The sequence below is a fragment of the Colius striatus genome, chromosome 6 (genome assembly GCF_028858725.1).
Source record: "Colius striatus isolate bColStr4 chromosome 6, bColStr4.1.hap1, whole genome shotgun sequence".
Taxonomy (NCBI): Eukaryota; Metazoa; Chordata; class Aves; order Coliiformes; family Coliidae; genus Colius; species Colius striatus.
In genome coordinates, this window is record NC_084764.1 from 34,355,608 (window position 1) to 34,369,151 (window position 13,544).

At 47.0% G+C, this 13,544-nt stretch overlaps 1 protein-coding gene across 1 annotated transcript in view; it reads right to left on the bottom strand.

Annotated features, from left to right (window-relative positions):
* The window catches only part of SOS2 (SOS Ras/Rho guanine nucleotide exchange factor 2), a 59,319-nt gene extending 46,697 nt beyond the window's left edge, over window positions 1-12,622 (bottom strand). Inside the window, exon 1 of the mRNA XM_061998559.1 lies at window positions 12,333-12,622. Within this exon, the coding sequence (XP_061854543.1) occupies window positions 12,333-12,419 (87 nt within the window). The 5' untranslated portion in view covers window positions 12,420-12,622. The remainder of the gene's footprint in view (window positions 1-12,332) is intronic.
* Window positions 12,623-13,544: the final 922 nt, after the last annotated feature.

The window sequence follows — 13,544 nt, forward strand, 5'->3', positions numbered from 1 at the left end:
TTTCTGTTGTGTTCAGTGACAGGACAAGGGGTAACAGGGGTTAGCTGGAACACAAAAAGTTCCATTTAAACATAAGGAAAAACTATTTCACTCTTGAGGTGCAGGAGCCCTGGCACAGGCTGCCCAGGGAGGGTGTGGAGGCTCCTTCTTGGGAGGTTTTCAAAACCCATATGGACATGTTCCTGTGCAACCTGATCCAGGTGGTCCTGCTTTAGCAGGGAGTTGGCCTATCCCTTCCAACCCCTCACCATTCTATGATTCTATGACAAGCAACAGGTAAGGAAAAAAAAGTTGAAGATCCATGGAGGGGACCACTAGAAGGGGCTGCTGCTGTACATCTTCAATATCCTAGAAGCAGAGATGATGACTTGGATGGAAAAGCCTACCAAAGTATTGCTCGAGGTCAAGGGAGCACAGATGGGGAACTCATGTGCCATCAACAGGATCCCAGTGTCTTGGGGAAGTGGGAAGGGAGATACACTGAAAATGTGAAAACATACTCTGGTGCCGAGTGTGTTGGAGTTGGTAATTAAGGTGTTACACAGTGGTGAAGACAGACTGCTGATCGTGGGCTCCTATGAGATGAGATACTCAGGGAGAGACATCCTTCCAGGTAACAGCACACATTTCTAGTGCTTAATTCCTCTGGCAAAGAAATATGTTCATAAAGCTGTTCAAAAGTGAAAGGAATACACATTCTTCTCCTCATCCAGCTGTCCGGTTTTCTTACAGAGTTTTTCTATCACTTCCTAAGTATCATTTAGTTTTCTGCACCTCAAACATGACAATCTCTCTGCTTCATGTGACTTGCACAGCTGAAATGTATACAACATCACCTACTACTGAAAGAAAACAACCACTCACCCTCAAAAAAACCCAAAATCTCTCCTTGAAAACACTTACTTAAGGCTGTAGGTTTTCAACAATAGCCAGTGCTTTTCATGTTCTTCCTGAACACTAGAGTTTAATTCAGAAAACAATGGAAAACCAGGAAGTGTGGAGTTAAGGTCCCGCCACGTCTCTCTTACAGGAGCACTGCTACAGTAAAAGTATTAGCTAGCTAATTAGGAAAGAAGATGAAACTGTATTTCCCTTACAGTGAATGATGCTCCACAGAAGTGACAAGAACAGGAGATGTAAGAAGATGTGAAAGGGAAGCTGTGCTTCCCCTGTAAGGCAAGATGGGGAACTCCCCTTTACTCTGTCAGATCACAGCCATTCTCCTCCTCTTGTGAAGGTCACTGCTTTTAAAAACAGACACCACTGCCACAAATAAAATGGCTTCACTTGTAACTAACTTCAGTTCACAGCACTAAGCAGCTCGTGCCATACTTTTCTTAGCTTTCTCAAGAGCACATGGCTATCTAACATGGTTGAGGACAAGCAGAGGGGCACGCAGCCCTCTTCCAAGGCTGGCAGAGGATCTCAGCTTCACACAATGAACACAAATTTGGAGTCAATTTTGTTTCAAAAGGAGCACAACTGACAAAAAAAGCCCAACATCTCTTGGTTAAGAAAATTCTTCCCAGAGGATTTCGAAATGAGCTTCCATTTGAAACAATACTGGCAGCAGCAAGGGCCCAGAGGCACTCATGCACTCCCTGATTTTATGAGAAGTTACTTTGACAGAAGGGCCTCTACTGAGAAAACACAATTTCATAGCAAGACACTCTTCAAATACTTAAATCCACATATTGCACTAACCAGCAAGAACTCTGCTGCAAAAACTCTGAGACAAAGGTATCAGAGAAAACAGATTTTGTTACCTACAGATTAAGAGTAGCAAGATTATTTTTTACAGCATAATTCACACGGGATTACTCCTTCACGAGGCCATCCACGGAACAGAAATAACAGGTATGAGTCCCACAAGCACGGCATTTAAACATGGCCCTAAGGCCTTTCTGGGAGAGATGCTTTTATTTCAGATGGAAGTTCTTACACTGCTCCTTCCCTTACTCCTCCTCTTTACTTCTCTCTGCTCTTCCACCCCGCAACATGGGTGTATCTGATGAAAATCCAGGGGCTTCTCCTTCCTTCTGCTGTACCCTTCAGCAGATTTAGGAGGGGTCTCTGAGAGCTCAACTGTATCTGTACAAGCAGTGGCTCAAGAGGAGACTGAAAAACCCTCTAAAGGTAAACCTGAGATCTTTCCCTTGGTTCCTTCTGAGAGGCAGGTTCTGCACCACACCACAAAACTTTCTAGAGAAAACAGGCATCTGCAGAGATGAAGTCAAGCTCAGAATTCCTTCTCAGTGAGATGTTAATCACCCTCACAGGCCTCTGGGAAGAAGCCTGTAAAGAAAAGATGAGGATGAAAACTGTTCAAGGACATAAACATTATAGGACTAGAAACATGCTGATCTTTTTTAGAACTAATGTAACAACAGGCTTAATTTTGAACTGCAGGAGTTCTGGCATGAAGCCTGAATCTCAGTAATATCTGGAGTTGGGGAAATTCAGAAGACCTGAGTACGAAAGCAATGGTCAATGGGTTGTATCTGAAATAACAACAGCCAAGAGTCAAAACTGCAAGTCAGCATCTTTTTAAGCTGTACTAATGAGACCAGCTGGCAGGCTGGCTACACTGTCTAAATGTATTTTTACAGAATACACGTCTTTTGGTAGCGCAAACATTTTCAGAAAGCTCCACAGTAAGCACATGAGCAAAACAAGAGATTGTTCATAAAACAACCCAAGAAACAGAAAAATCCCAAACCTGTGCCATGCACCTCGAGTGGCCAGGACAGCACATCCCACCAGAAACACAGGAATCCATATTGCTGAAAGATTAGATGACAACACACCCCTTTTCCACTTAAATTCCAAACAACCTTTTCAGAAAACAGAACTGCACCATCACCTGAGATTTCAGAACAAGTTTCTCATTTTAAAAATGCCACCACAAAATCCTTTAGCATCATAATGTAACGTTTCTGTACTTGCTAAATTGCATGTCCAACTTGTAAACTGTTTATAACAGAAACTACTCATTCCCCCTCTCCCCTCAGAGACTGATTTCAACTTAGAAATTATTCATATTTTACTTGCCTAGTAAAAACACAGTTATACTAAACCAGTGGAGAAGCAAAACTTTGCAAGGCTGTTTGTTTACTTGAGGAACAAAGCATATAAATTTGGGAGCATGAAAAATAATTAGGACACACAAGTTAAGTATTTAATATAGTAGGCTGGTTATGGTCTTGCCAACACTTGTCAGTGTTTCCATACACTGTGTCTGAGGTGAGGAAAACAAAGCAAGCAGCACTCACCCCACACCAACATGCCGAAGGCCACGAGAAAAAATGAACCCGACAAACATCTGGTCTTAGGTTGGGTTTTTATTCCTTCTTATCTTTTCTTTTCTGAAGATAACACTGCCCATCAGAGACATAAAACATCTGCTCCAAAGGCATTTTTAATCACTCACCAGGATGATGCTCCCAGAAGAAGAGGGGAACCAGATATAGTAACTTAAAGGCCCGAGATGCTTTTTGTCAGTAAAAGATGACAGCATTGATCTTCCCAATTTTCGAGTACAACTACAGTATAGTTCTTCGGAAAGAGACACAAAGATTTACACATTTGAAAGAGATATCCCAAATAAAAATGCACTGTCAACCTTTAAAAAAATGCACTTATTTCTGACTTTATTTCCAGTACAGCAAGTTCTAGATGGCCCATCTCTCCAGTCAAACTAACAAGTGCTGAGAGAGGAACAGTATGAAATAGTCTCTTGAGGAAAACAGAGCTGAATGATTGAGCTACATACAGCATTTTAGCTTTTTCATTGCAATTCTAAGCATTTGATGCATAGTTATCAAAATAAAAAATATTCAGATAACACAGTAACTGAGCTACAAAAAGCATCTCAGGTGTAGATCACCCGTCAGCTGTCTGACCTCAGAACACTGTTACGCGGCTGTTACAGGGTGGCTTAACAGGGCTCTTACATCACCACTTCAGGGTAAGTAGCATTTTTTCCATATTTAGCTGTTTAACTACTCTTCTCTGCTCATATATTCTAGTTGAGATGAGAGTGAATTAAAGGAGAATCACAGCGGGTGGTGCAGAGAGCAGACTGCTTGGGAAGTCTGCTTGGGTGCAGAAACTGAACCCCACAGTTAACGGCACAAATGCTCCTAAGCTGATGAGCAGTTGGTTGAGAAATGAATGGTACATCAAATGTGGAGCACCATCCCTCCCATCTGCTGCTGCAACAAGCTGTAGCACAGAACACATCTCAATGTGGCTGAGAGCCCTGGCAGTGTTCAGCCTCGAGAAGAGGCGGCTGGCGAGGAGCATGGTCACTCTCTGCAGCTCCCTGACAGGACACTATAGTGAGGTAGGGGTTGGCCTCTGCTCTCAAGTAACAAGTGATAGGACAAGAGGAAACAGCCTCAAGTTGCCCTAGGGGAGGTTTATATTGGAGCTGAGGAAGACAACCCTGAGAGGGTTGTCAGCCCCTGTGCCAGGCTGCCCAGGGAGCTGGGGGAGTCCCCATCCCTGGAGCTATTGCACAGCCGTGGAGCTGAGGTGCTGAGGGCCGTGGGTTAGTGGTGGGCTGGGCAGGGTGAGGGGAGGGCTTGGACTCCAAGAGCTTAAAGGGCTTTTCCAACCAAAATGATTCTCATATCTTCACAGTCTCTGCTTTTCTACACAAACACAGAAAATCTCCTTTCTCCAGTTGACTTGTTTCCTTTCACTCACAGTCAAGGAGAAACAAACATGTGGCTGTTTACATGGTACACAAACACCTACATTTTAATCTTAGAAAGAGATGGAAAATTATTTGTATTTTATCCATACATATAAAATGCCTTGTTTAAATTGAGATAAGCGCTGAATGAGCTAGGCACAGACTCTGCTCTGTGATATGGAAGTAAAACACCATAGCCAGTGTGGGGATGGCTGCACATACATCAGTCTTGAATGCTGCAAGCTTCTAAGTCTCCCTCAACTCTTCAACACATCACTTGCCCAGAACACACTCTGAACACAGCACCCATAGGTTCCCTCTCCCTGCTTTTTACACAAAGCCCTTCCCAAGAAAAAACACTCATTCAGGTAGACTGAATTATTCAAACAGGCCAGTAACTTTTCAATTAGGTCTTTAGGAGATTTAAAAACAGAAGCTAGTTCATGAACAACACAGGCCAGCAAGGTGAGTTTGGAGATTATGTTTGAAGTGAACAGACATGGAGGTGCAGAAAGATTAAGTGGTGAAAAGTAAAGGTTACATACTACTCAAAAGGGGGGGGGGGAAGGCCAAACCTTAAATTTGGAGTCACTTCTTTGTGAACCAAATGGTCAATGAAATGACATTTTAAAATTAGGGAGAACAGAGGCCACAAGTATGGGAAAGAAAGATGTCCTCCTCAGCATATCTTTTGACAGAAGTAACCTGCCACACGCAACGAATGGCAGCACAGCACTCATCTGAGCAGCCTGGCAGAAAGGCAATCGCTGAGGTAATTACAAAAGCAAACAACGACTCAACAGGTTCTCCAGAGGAGATTAGATAACGCTGGAGCTGTGCAAAGAGGAGAGGTGGAAAACTGGGGAAAGCAGGAGAGGTGGTGGAGAGGAGACAAAAGAACACGGCAAGAAGTGAGGTGTTTGAGTGAGAGAACATGCATGGAACTGGGTGAGAAATCATGAGAAGCACAGGCTGCCCAGCTCTGCAGCATTTGGCTTACCCCAGACCCAATGGCGCAAGGGGAGCAAAAGCACAAGAGCCAAGTGGACTCCCTTCTGCAGCTAGATAGCCTCCCAAGTCTGAGCCAACACAAATGCTCATCTCCATGTTCCAGCTTAACAACACAGGTAGGAAGTGTTTCTTCTGCTACTGCTTTTAAACACCCCAGATTTAATTCATTTTATGCCACTGGCTGAAAAAACTCTTCTAGTATCATTTGCCAACTGCAGATTCCAGTGACAGGACTGAAGCTGAACAGTGGAAAACACCAAAAGGCATTTCTTTCTTTTAAAAAAAGGATTTAAGTAAAAGGACCAGTCTCTTTGGTTCCAAATTTTATTTCCAATAGTGAATATTTATTCTAGAACAATAAAAAGCCAGCCCACATACTCATAGGGGACTAAAGTCAACCTGTAGTGACAACCGAATGCCAATGGGAATAAAGATGTGGAGGAATCATCTTATTGTTCACAGGCGGCTTCGCAGCCTCCACTTCATGGGGACTTGCTGTTCCACTTCCCTCCAGCCCTCCAGCCAGTACTCTCTGTGAGCACAGGGTTGGGAGAGAACAACAGGATCTCTGCTTCAAACCTGTCCCGTCTACCTGTTGCAAGGTAATTATCACCAGCACTTCCCCTGTTTGCTGTTCTTCCAAGCTGAGGCATTCCTGTGTGTAGCAACTACAAATCTGTGAAGGTTCAGGCTTCAGAGCTCCATCAAGTATCTTTACTCCAAGCCAAACAACCTAACAGATTTAAAAACTAAATATAAACCATTACTTTGAAACATCATAATGAGCAGCTTTACAGTTGAAATTATAATGCATTAAATAATAATGCATGCAAATTAAATTAGCAGGCATTAAATAATAATCCATTCTAATGACAGTATAATGCATTAAATAATTCTAACCCAAGGGAGCCAGATCCTGCAGTGAAAAGCGTGCAGGATTCTCTCCAGCTCAAGTGAGACAGGGATCTGCTGGAAAGAGGCCAACACGGGGCTACCAACATGATCTGGGAACTGGAACATCTCTCTGATGAGGAAAGGCTGCAGGAACTGAGGCTGTTGAGCCTGGAGGAGACTGGGGGGACCTCATTAACACAAGTATTTAAAAGGTGAACACAAAGAGGATGGGGTAGCACCTGTTTCTGTTGTATCTAGTGACAGGACAAGGGGGAAGGGACATAAGCTGGAACACAAAAAGTTCCACTTAAACAGAAGGAGAAACTTGTTTGCTGTAGAAGTGAGGGAGCCCTGGCACAAGCTGCACGGGGAGGGTGTGCAGTCTCCTCTGGAGGTTTGCTAAACCCACCCGGACCTGTTCCTGTGCCCCCTGATTGACGGGGAACCTGCTTTAGCAGGGGGTTGGGCTGGATGAGTTCTACAGCTCCCTTCCAACCTCTACCATTTTATGATTCTGTGAGAGGGCAGTGGAGCAACCAGGCAGCAGCCCCTGCACAAACCCTATTACCAACCAGAACTCAAAGCACGCAACCTCACCCCAGAGCTGCGGCATTCCACATGACCTCCCTTATGCCTTAAAATCAGAAGAGCAGCAGCACTAAATTAATGTAAACTTCAAAAACGCCCTCAGAACAGGCTTTTATATTTCTGTATGCAACATTTGCTAAGAATAAACCCTTTAGTCATGCTCCAGAAATCTGATGAGTGGTCCAGAGCAATAGTGGAATTGTTTTAGAAAATGCACATAGTGTAGAGTGCCACAATTGCAGCGACGTGTGTAGTGCCTGCAGAAATACATTAACTGTTTGACAGTCTCCATTTGCAGATAATGGAGAAATATCAACACAATAATAATTACAAGTTGCCTGTAAGTTTGATTTAGAAAAAAACCCCGAAGAACAAAGTGACTGAATGTGCAGCTTTTGGTTACCGAGATGTATTTTTAATTTGCCAGCAGGTTTGTAAGAGCCTGCACCAATGCTAATGCATGCTAAACACACACACACAAGTATTTTAGGGCAAATAAATCCATATATATATGTCCAACAACACGCTGTGCATGACAGTTAAAAATACACACTAGTTCTGCGGAGTCACAGGCTTTGTTTTGAAGACCTATTCCAAGTGATTTGGATGGGGGTTCACTCCATGTAGCCAGGGAGGATGTTTGGCATTAATGATGTTTCCAATTATAATTCTGAAAAAGCTTTTATACAATGCACATCCAGCACATTAAAGCTGGGACCTTCAACAGGTCACTAGGAGTTGCATACTCAGCTGCTACCACGAAGATTCATGCTTAGTTTTGTTAGGCTTCCCTCTAATCCCAGTCTGAGACTAATAGATATCTCATAAAATCATTGATATCAACCTGCAGGATTAATTCAGTTCTGAAAAGCTTCACCTGGAAGAAAGTTGATCGGCCTGCAGGAGCAAGCTTTGGCACAGGATCTGTGCTAGGAAACCCAGTTATGAAATCCCAGTGCCAGCTTCAGAAACAGGTTTCATGATTTGACATCTTTTCCCTCAAAGGCCATTGGACCACAACAACGAAAAACCAACCAAACCCACCTGGAGAAATCGAAAACTAGGAGAGAGCCCCCAACACCCTGTCCTAGTTTCAGCTGGGATAGAGTTAATTTTCTTCCCGGTAGCTGCTACAGGGCTGTATTTTGGGTTTAGGCTGAAGAGAATGTTGATAGCTCAGGGATGTTTTGGTTAGCACAGCATCGGGACATTTCTGCTTCTCCCCCTGCTCCGCCAGTGAGTGGTACTGGGAGTGAGAGGAGGCCAGCATGTGCACAAGAAGCTGGGATGGAACATGGCAAGAAGAGTTGACCCCAGCAAGCCAAAGGGCTATTTCATACCACACAATGTCATACCCAGTATAGAAACTGAGGGGTCTGCTGAGGGGGGTGGATCATTGCTCAGGCACCAGTCAGCAGGTCAGAAGCAATTGCAGTGGGCAGCACTTGCCCTTTTGCCTGGGATTTGTTTTTCTTCATTACTAATATTTATTCTTCTCATTGTTGTTATATTTTATTTTATTTAGTGTTTATACTTGTTCTTATCTTCACCCATGAGTCTTGATTTTCCTTTCCGACTCCCCATCCTACAGGAGGTGTGGGGAGGGAGCGAGAGGCCACCTGGGGCTTTTTTGCTAGTCTGGCTGGAACCATGATGTACCCCCTTCCCTTCCAGCATCCCCCTCCCACAGGAGGAAAACCCCCTCCCCAGAGGGTCCCGATCCACAGGGACATGGAATAGGACATGGGCAGCCGTGGTGGGGGAGCAGAGGAGCCCCAGAGCTGCACTGCCCCAGCGTTGCGCGGCTGCCAGCACCGACATCCTGGGATCCCAAGCCCAGCGGCCAAGCTGCGACACGCGAGAGGTTTCGGCTGGAACAGCAGCCTACATGCTGCCAGAATCGTTCAAAGAGACACTGTGATCCATTAATAACTAAAGTCGGTGTCTAGATTAAAAGCCTTCATCAAGCTTAGACCGTAGATCTGTTTGAAGTGATTTACTTGCTCCAAACAGCAGTTCAAGGAACCATAACCTCAATGACCAGATAAAAACCATTGCTTACGATTCCTTTGTGTTGACAGGACTTTTATAACGAGTTTCATTCCACTCACTTCCTACTTTGGTTTCCAGCACAGCAACAGGAGAAAGTAAAATGTTTTAGTCAGGACGTGGTTGTCCTGGAAGACAAGGCAATACACAAAACTGCTTTAAAACTTCCAACTTGATTCCAACGTGCCAGTGCTAAGGATGTGACAAAATAAATACAATAAAACCTACTTTAAAACCTAGTTTAATGATGTCTTGCCATTCAGCTTTGTTTTGTCCGCACAAAGACTCAGGCTGGTAGGTACAATTTAGCACCTTCTACTCACCTTAAAGACATATGACCACTTAAATGCATACAGGGCACTGCTCAAAAGATAGATCCTCAGTATTTTTTTCATATGTTAAAGTAAGAACTGATGTATCTTACCATTTTTACCTGACTTGTTAAGTGTCAGCTGCATAGAATTAAAGTAAATGCAAGGGTTTAAAAGTGGCTTGAGAAAAATAAGTGACCTTAAACTTGCTGAATGTATAACAAAAGTGCCCAGAGCTCTTCAAAGTGTATTATGGACTTAAAGTTCCTGAAAATACTACCTGCTGTTAGTGAACTGTACTGACTTGTTATCCAGCTCCACATCCCTCTGCATTTTAGAATTAAGATTTCTCATGCCTTACCATGCACAAGGAAAACCAAAAACTCCTCTTTTTGTACTACCAGCTTCTCTTCTTTAAGCAGTGTCCATTAAAGGCAAAAACACTTTCAACAACGAGAAACAGAAGACTATCTCTGCACTTGCAGCACAGGCTACTGAGACAAGGACTCAGCTTAGAAGATCAACATTCCAGGCTTTTTAAGTAAAAAGTTTCTGAAGCACAGATTTTCTTGAAAACTTCCAACACAAAAGCAACCGGCTCAAAAAGACCAGACCAGAACTGGCTGAGAAGTGGACTTTTCAACCTCTTCAGAAGGAAACTGCAAACTGTTTGGAAAAAAAAAAAAACAAAGAAACCAAACCCAACCGTGGTAACGTTTTCTAACTCCTGAAGCTAACAAAATCTGCTGCTCTGCCACACTCTCCGGAATCAGTGCCACACTTTTCAGCTCTCCTATAAACAACGGAAATGCTCTCGTCTCATTATTGAAGTGAAAACACGAGATATAAACAAAACAACCCATCCATTTTCATCTCCAGCGTTCCTATTAGGGCATTTGCATCCTTTAAAGAGATATTAAAAGTGACAGCATCTCCCTAACAGCCTGGCTGCAATAACTGGAACAATGATCCAGTTTTGCTTTGACTCACTGATACTGTGTGTTCGTAGAAGAAATGCACGTTACAGTAGGATTGCCTCATGCTGAAGGGTGGGTACTGCAGGCGAGGAGCTTTCCCAGGAAGGAAAAAACAAAACTGTAAGCAACTACAAACTTTTACAAGCAGTCACTGCCATCAAGACACTATTTCCTCTGGTTTAGAAACTCTCCGTTTCTTTTCACCAAAACCAAACATACAGAGAGGTCAAGAATTAGTAACAGCACCATGAATCCACCAACTTTTACACTGTGTTTTAGAATGATGATAACACCTCTAAAGTTTTAAAGATGTCGTTTTGGTCAATCTGACATAGCTATACCTCACATTTGGGTGGCTGCTGGTTGGTGTCAAGATGCTGTTTTAAGTCAACGTCCAGGGATGAGAAAAAGAGCACTCTGCCATTCTCTAAGCTTCCAGAGACACCCTGGAAAGCAACTACCATGAGAAGGAGATTCAAAGTAAAGAGGAAAAGATCCGGGATCCTTCAGACAGGCGATTAGTGGTTTTTATGCCAGCCACAAGACTACTTAGCTGCCTTCAGTGGCTTTTAATACAAGTTACACAGAGACCCAAAACAAATGCAAACCTGTGATTCTCAAGGAAAAAAAAAAGATATAGAGAGAATCATTACCCCACATCACTAAATCTATTCTTGGAAAAACAGACAAAACAGCCTCACGTGAGTGCCTGCACTACTTGTCACAGCACTGCCCAGCAACAGAGATCCAGATCAACTACAGAATGGTCCTCAACCTTTGCAATGGTAACACAGCAGAACAGCATCACTCTGGCCATGTCCCACCAGCCTCAATTTAACCCACTCCCTTTGCACCTGGGGGTATCCCACCAAAGGGTGGTGGGCTGGGGGCTGCGCTGCTATGCAAAACACACCACAAAATGATAAAATCCTCTCCCAAGTCAGGCTAAGTGGTTTCCCCACACAGTTTATCTCATTCACACAGAGGACTGTTGTTTCTCTCTCCTAAGAGAAGACTCTCTGGCTTTAACACGTACCACATAGCCTTGACAACTTGGCATTACAAGAACAGCAGAAGCACCTCAGTTGGGTGGTCAGCCAGGGAGCCTCATTGGGGAAGGGGCTCGGAGGAGCTGTCTGGAAGAGTGTAGCAGGGAAGGGATGGAAGGGTGTCCTCCCACAGCACACCTCAGAAGCAAATCAGTAAGATCACCAGCGGCCTCAGACCGAGCAGCCCGGTTAAGAAGGCGGGGAAGGGACTTTTGGCAAGTGTTGGTGAAGGAGGTGAAGCCTCTGACAGATGGAGCAGAAGTTGCTAGGCACACATCCTCACCTGACAGCATCTTCACATAAAGAAGCACCGAAAATACGGCAGAAGCAGGGGCACGGCCCGGTCAGCCTCTTGCGGGGGACCCTGCCTGAGTGGGAAAGGAGGGGGTAGGGGGGAAGACGCACCTCCAGAGGCCCCTTCCAGCCCCCATCCCCCCTGTCCGCGGGTCGGGCGAGCACACGGGGTGAAGGGACAGGTCGGAGGAGGTGGCGGGCAGGGCACGACACGGTGCAAGCAACGGGCGGACGCCCCTGCGCTGCCCGGGAAGGCTGCCGAGGGTACGGGCGTCCGCAGCACAGCCGCCAGCCGGCCCCAGGCGCAGCCCGACGGGCACCTGCACCCGCCGGCGGGGCGGCCCCGGCAGCCCCGGGACACCGATGGGCGGGGGGGGGGGGGAAGGGGCTGTCCCGGGACCCGCTGAGCGGCGAGAGGCGCAGGTGCCGCCCGTCCTCCCCCCGCTGCCGGCGGACTGACCTTGCGCAGGGCGGGCACGAAGAGCCCCCGCCATTTCGGGCCGTTCTCCTCGCCAAAGAACTCGTAGGGCTGCGGCGGCGGCTGCATGGCGCCCGCCGGCGGCTCCTCCGCATCGGGGCCGCCCGTCTGGCCGCTCCCCGCCGGCTACGGCGCCCGGGGCATGGGGCGGGGGGCGGGAGGAGGGAACGCCGAGAGGAAGGAGATGCCGCCGCCGGCACTCGTCAGGGCCGGGCCGGGCCGCGCTGGGCTCTCAGCCGCCGCTGGGCCGCCGCTCACCCCCCCGCCCGGGCGGCCATCACATCCGGCGCGGGAGGGGCCGGGCTGCGCGCCGCGGGCTGAGGGCTGAGGGCCGCCCGCCGTGCGCTGACGGGGCGGCGGCTCCGGCGCCCTCGGCCCCGCGCGCTGCGGCCCCGCTACCGCCACCGCCCTCCGCGCGCCTGCGCGCCCGCCGCCATCGCTGCCCCCTGCCGGCCGCGCACACAGCCCGCGCACACGGGCCCGCCGGCCGGCCGGCAGCAGCCTCCCTGCCCCGCGGCTCCACTGCTCCCGCCCCGAGGCGCTTCTCCTCCCTACCGCGGCCGTCACCGTTCCCTCCACTACCTGAACCGCTCCGGTGCAGCTTTCCCTCCTTTCCCTAACTCTCACGTCTTTACGTGCACCGCTCCCACCTTTGAGGACTTGTCTATAAAGCGGGCGGAAAAATTAAATCGGGGTCAAAAACCCGCCTTTCCGCCAACAAGTGTCGTCCTTTGTGGCGACAGATCTCCCGGAGGAGATGGGCTCTTGCAGAGGCAGCGACAGCTCCTTTTGCTCTGTGGTCCGAACCTTCCCACTGCATCAGAGCGGCCTGGGAGGTTTCCAACAAAATATTTCTTTCCCTGGGAAGACACTTGTTCATCAAATGCAAACCACGAATAAAAAGGGCAATCCCGAGTGCAACTTCAGGGTAACCACGGTGAGATCTCCAGACCTGCAGAGCAGACAGTATTCCCCTCTGCAGCCCCAAATGCCTGTGCTCTTCAGAGTAGGATGGTCCTCCATTCCCTCATTCCCCATTGGAGCCCAGACCACTTCACAGTGGGCAGTGGTGACCAGACACAATGAAGTGCCCTTGAAAGAGCTAATTTTCTCAAGAGCAGCCTCCCAGTAAGCTATGACCCAGGGCACTCATTTCTTTGCAACAAGCCCTAATATGCCACGCTCTTCCCAGAG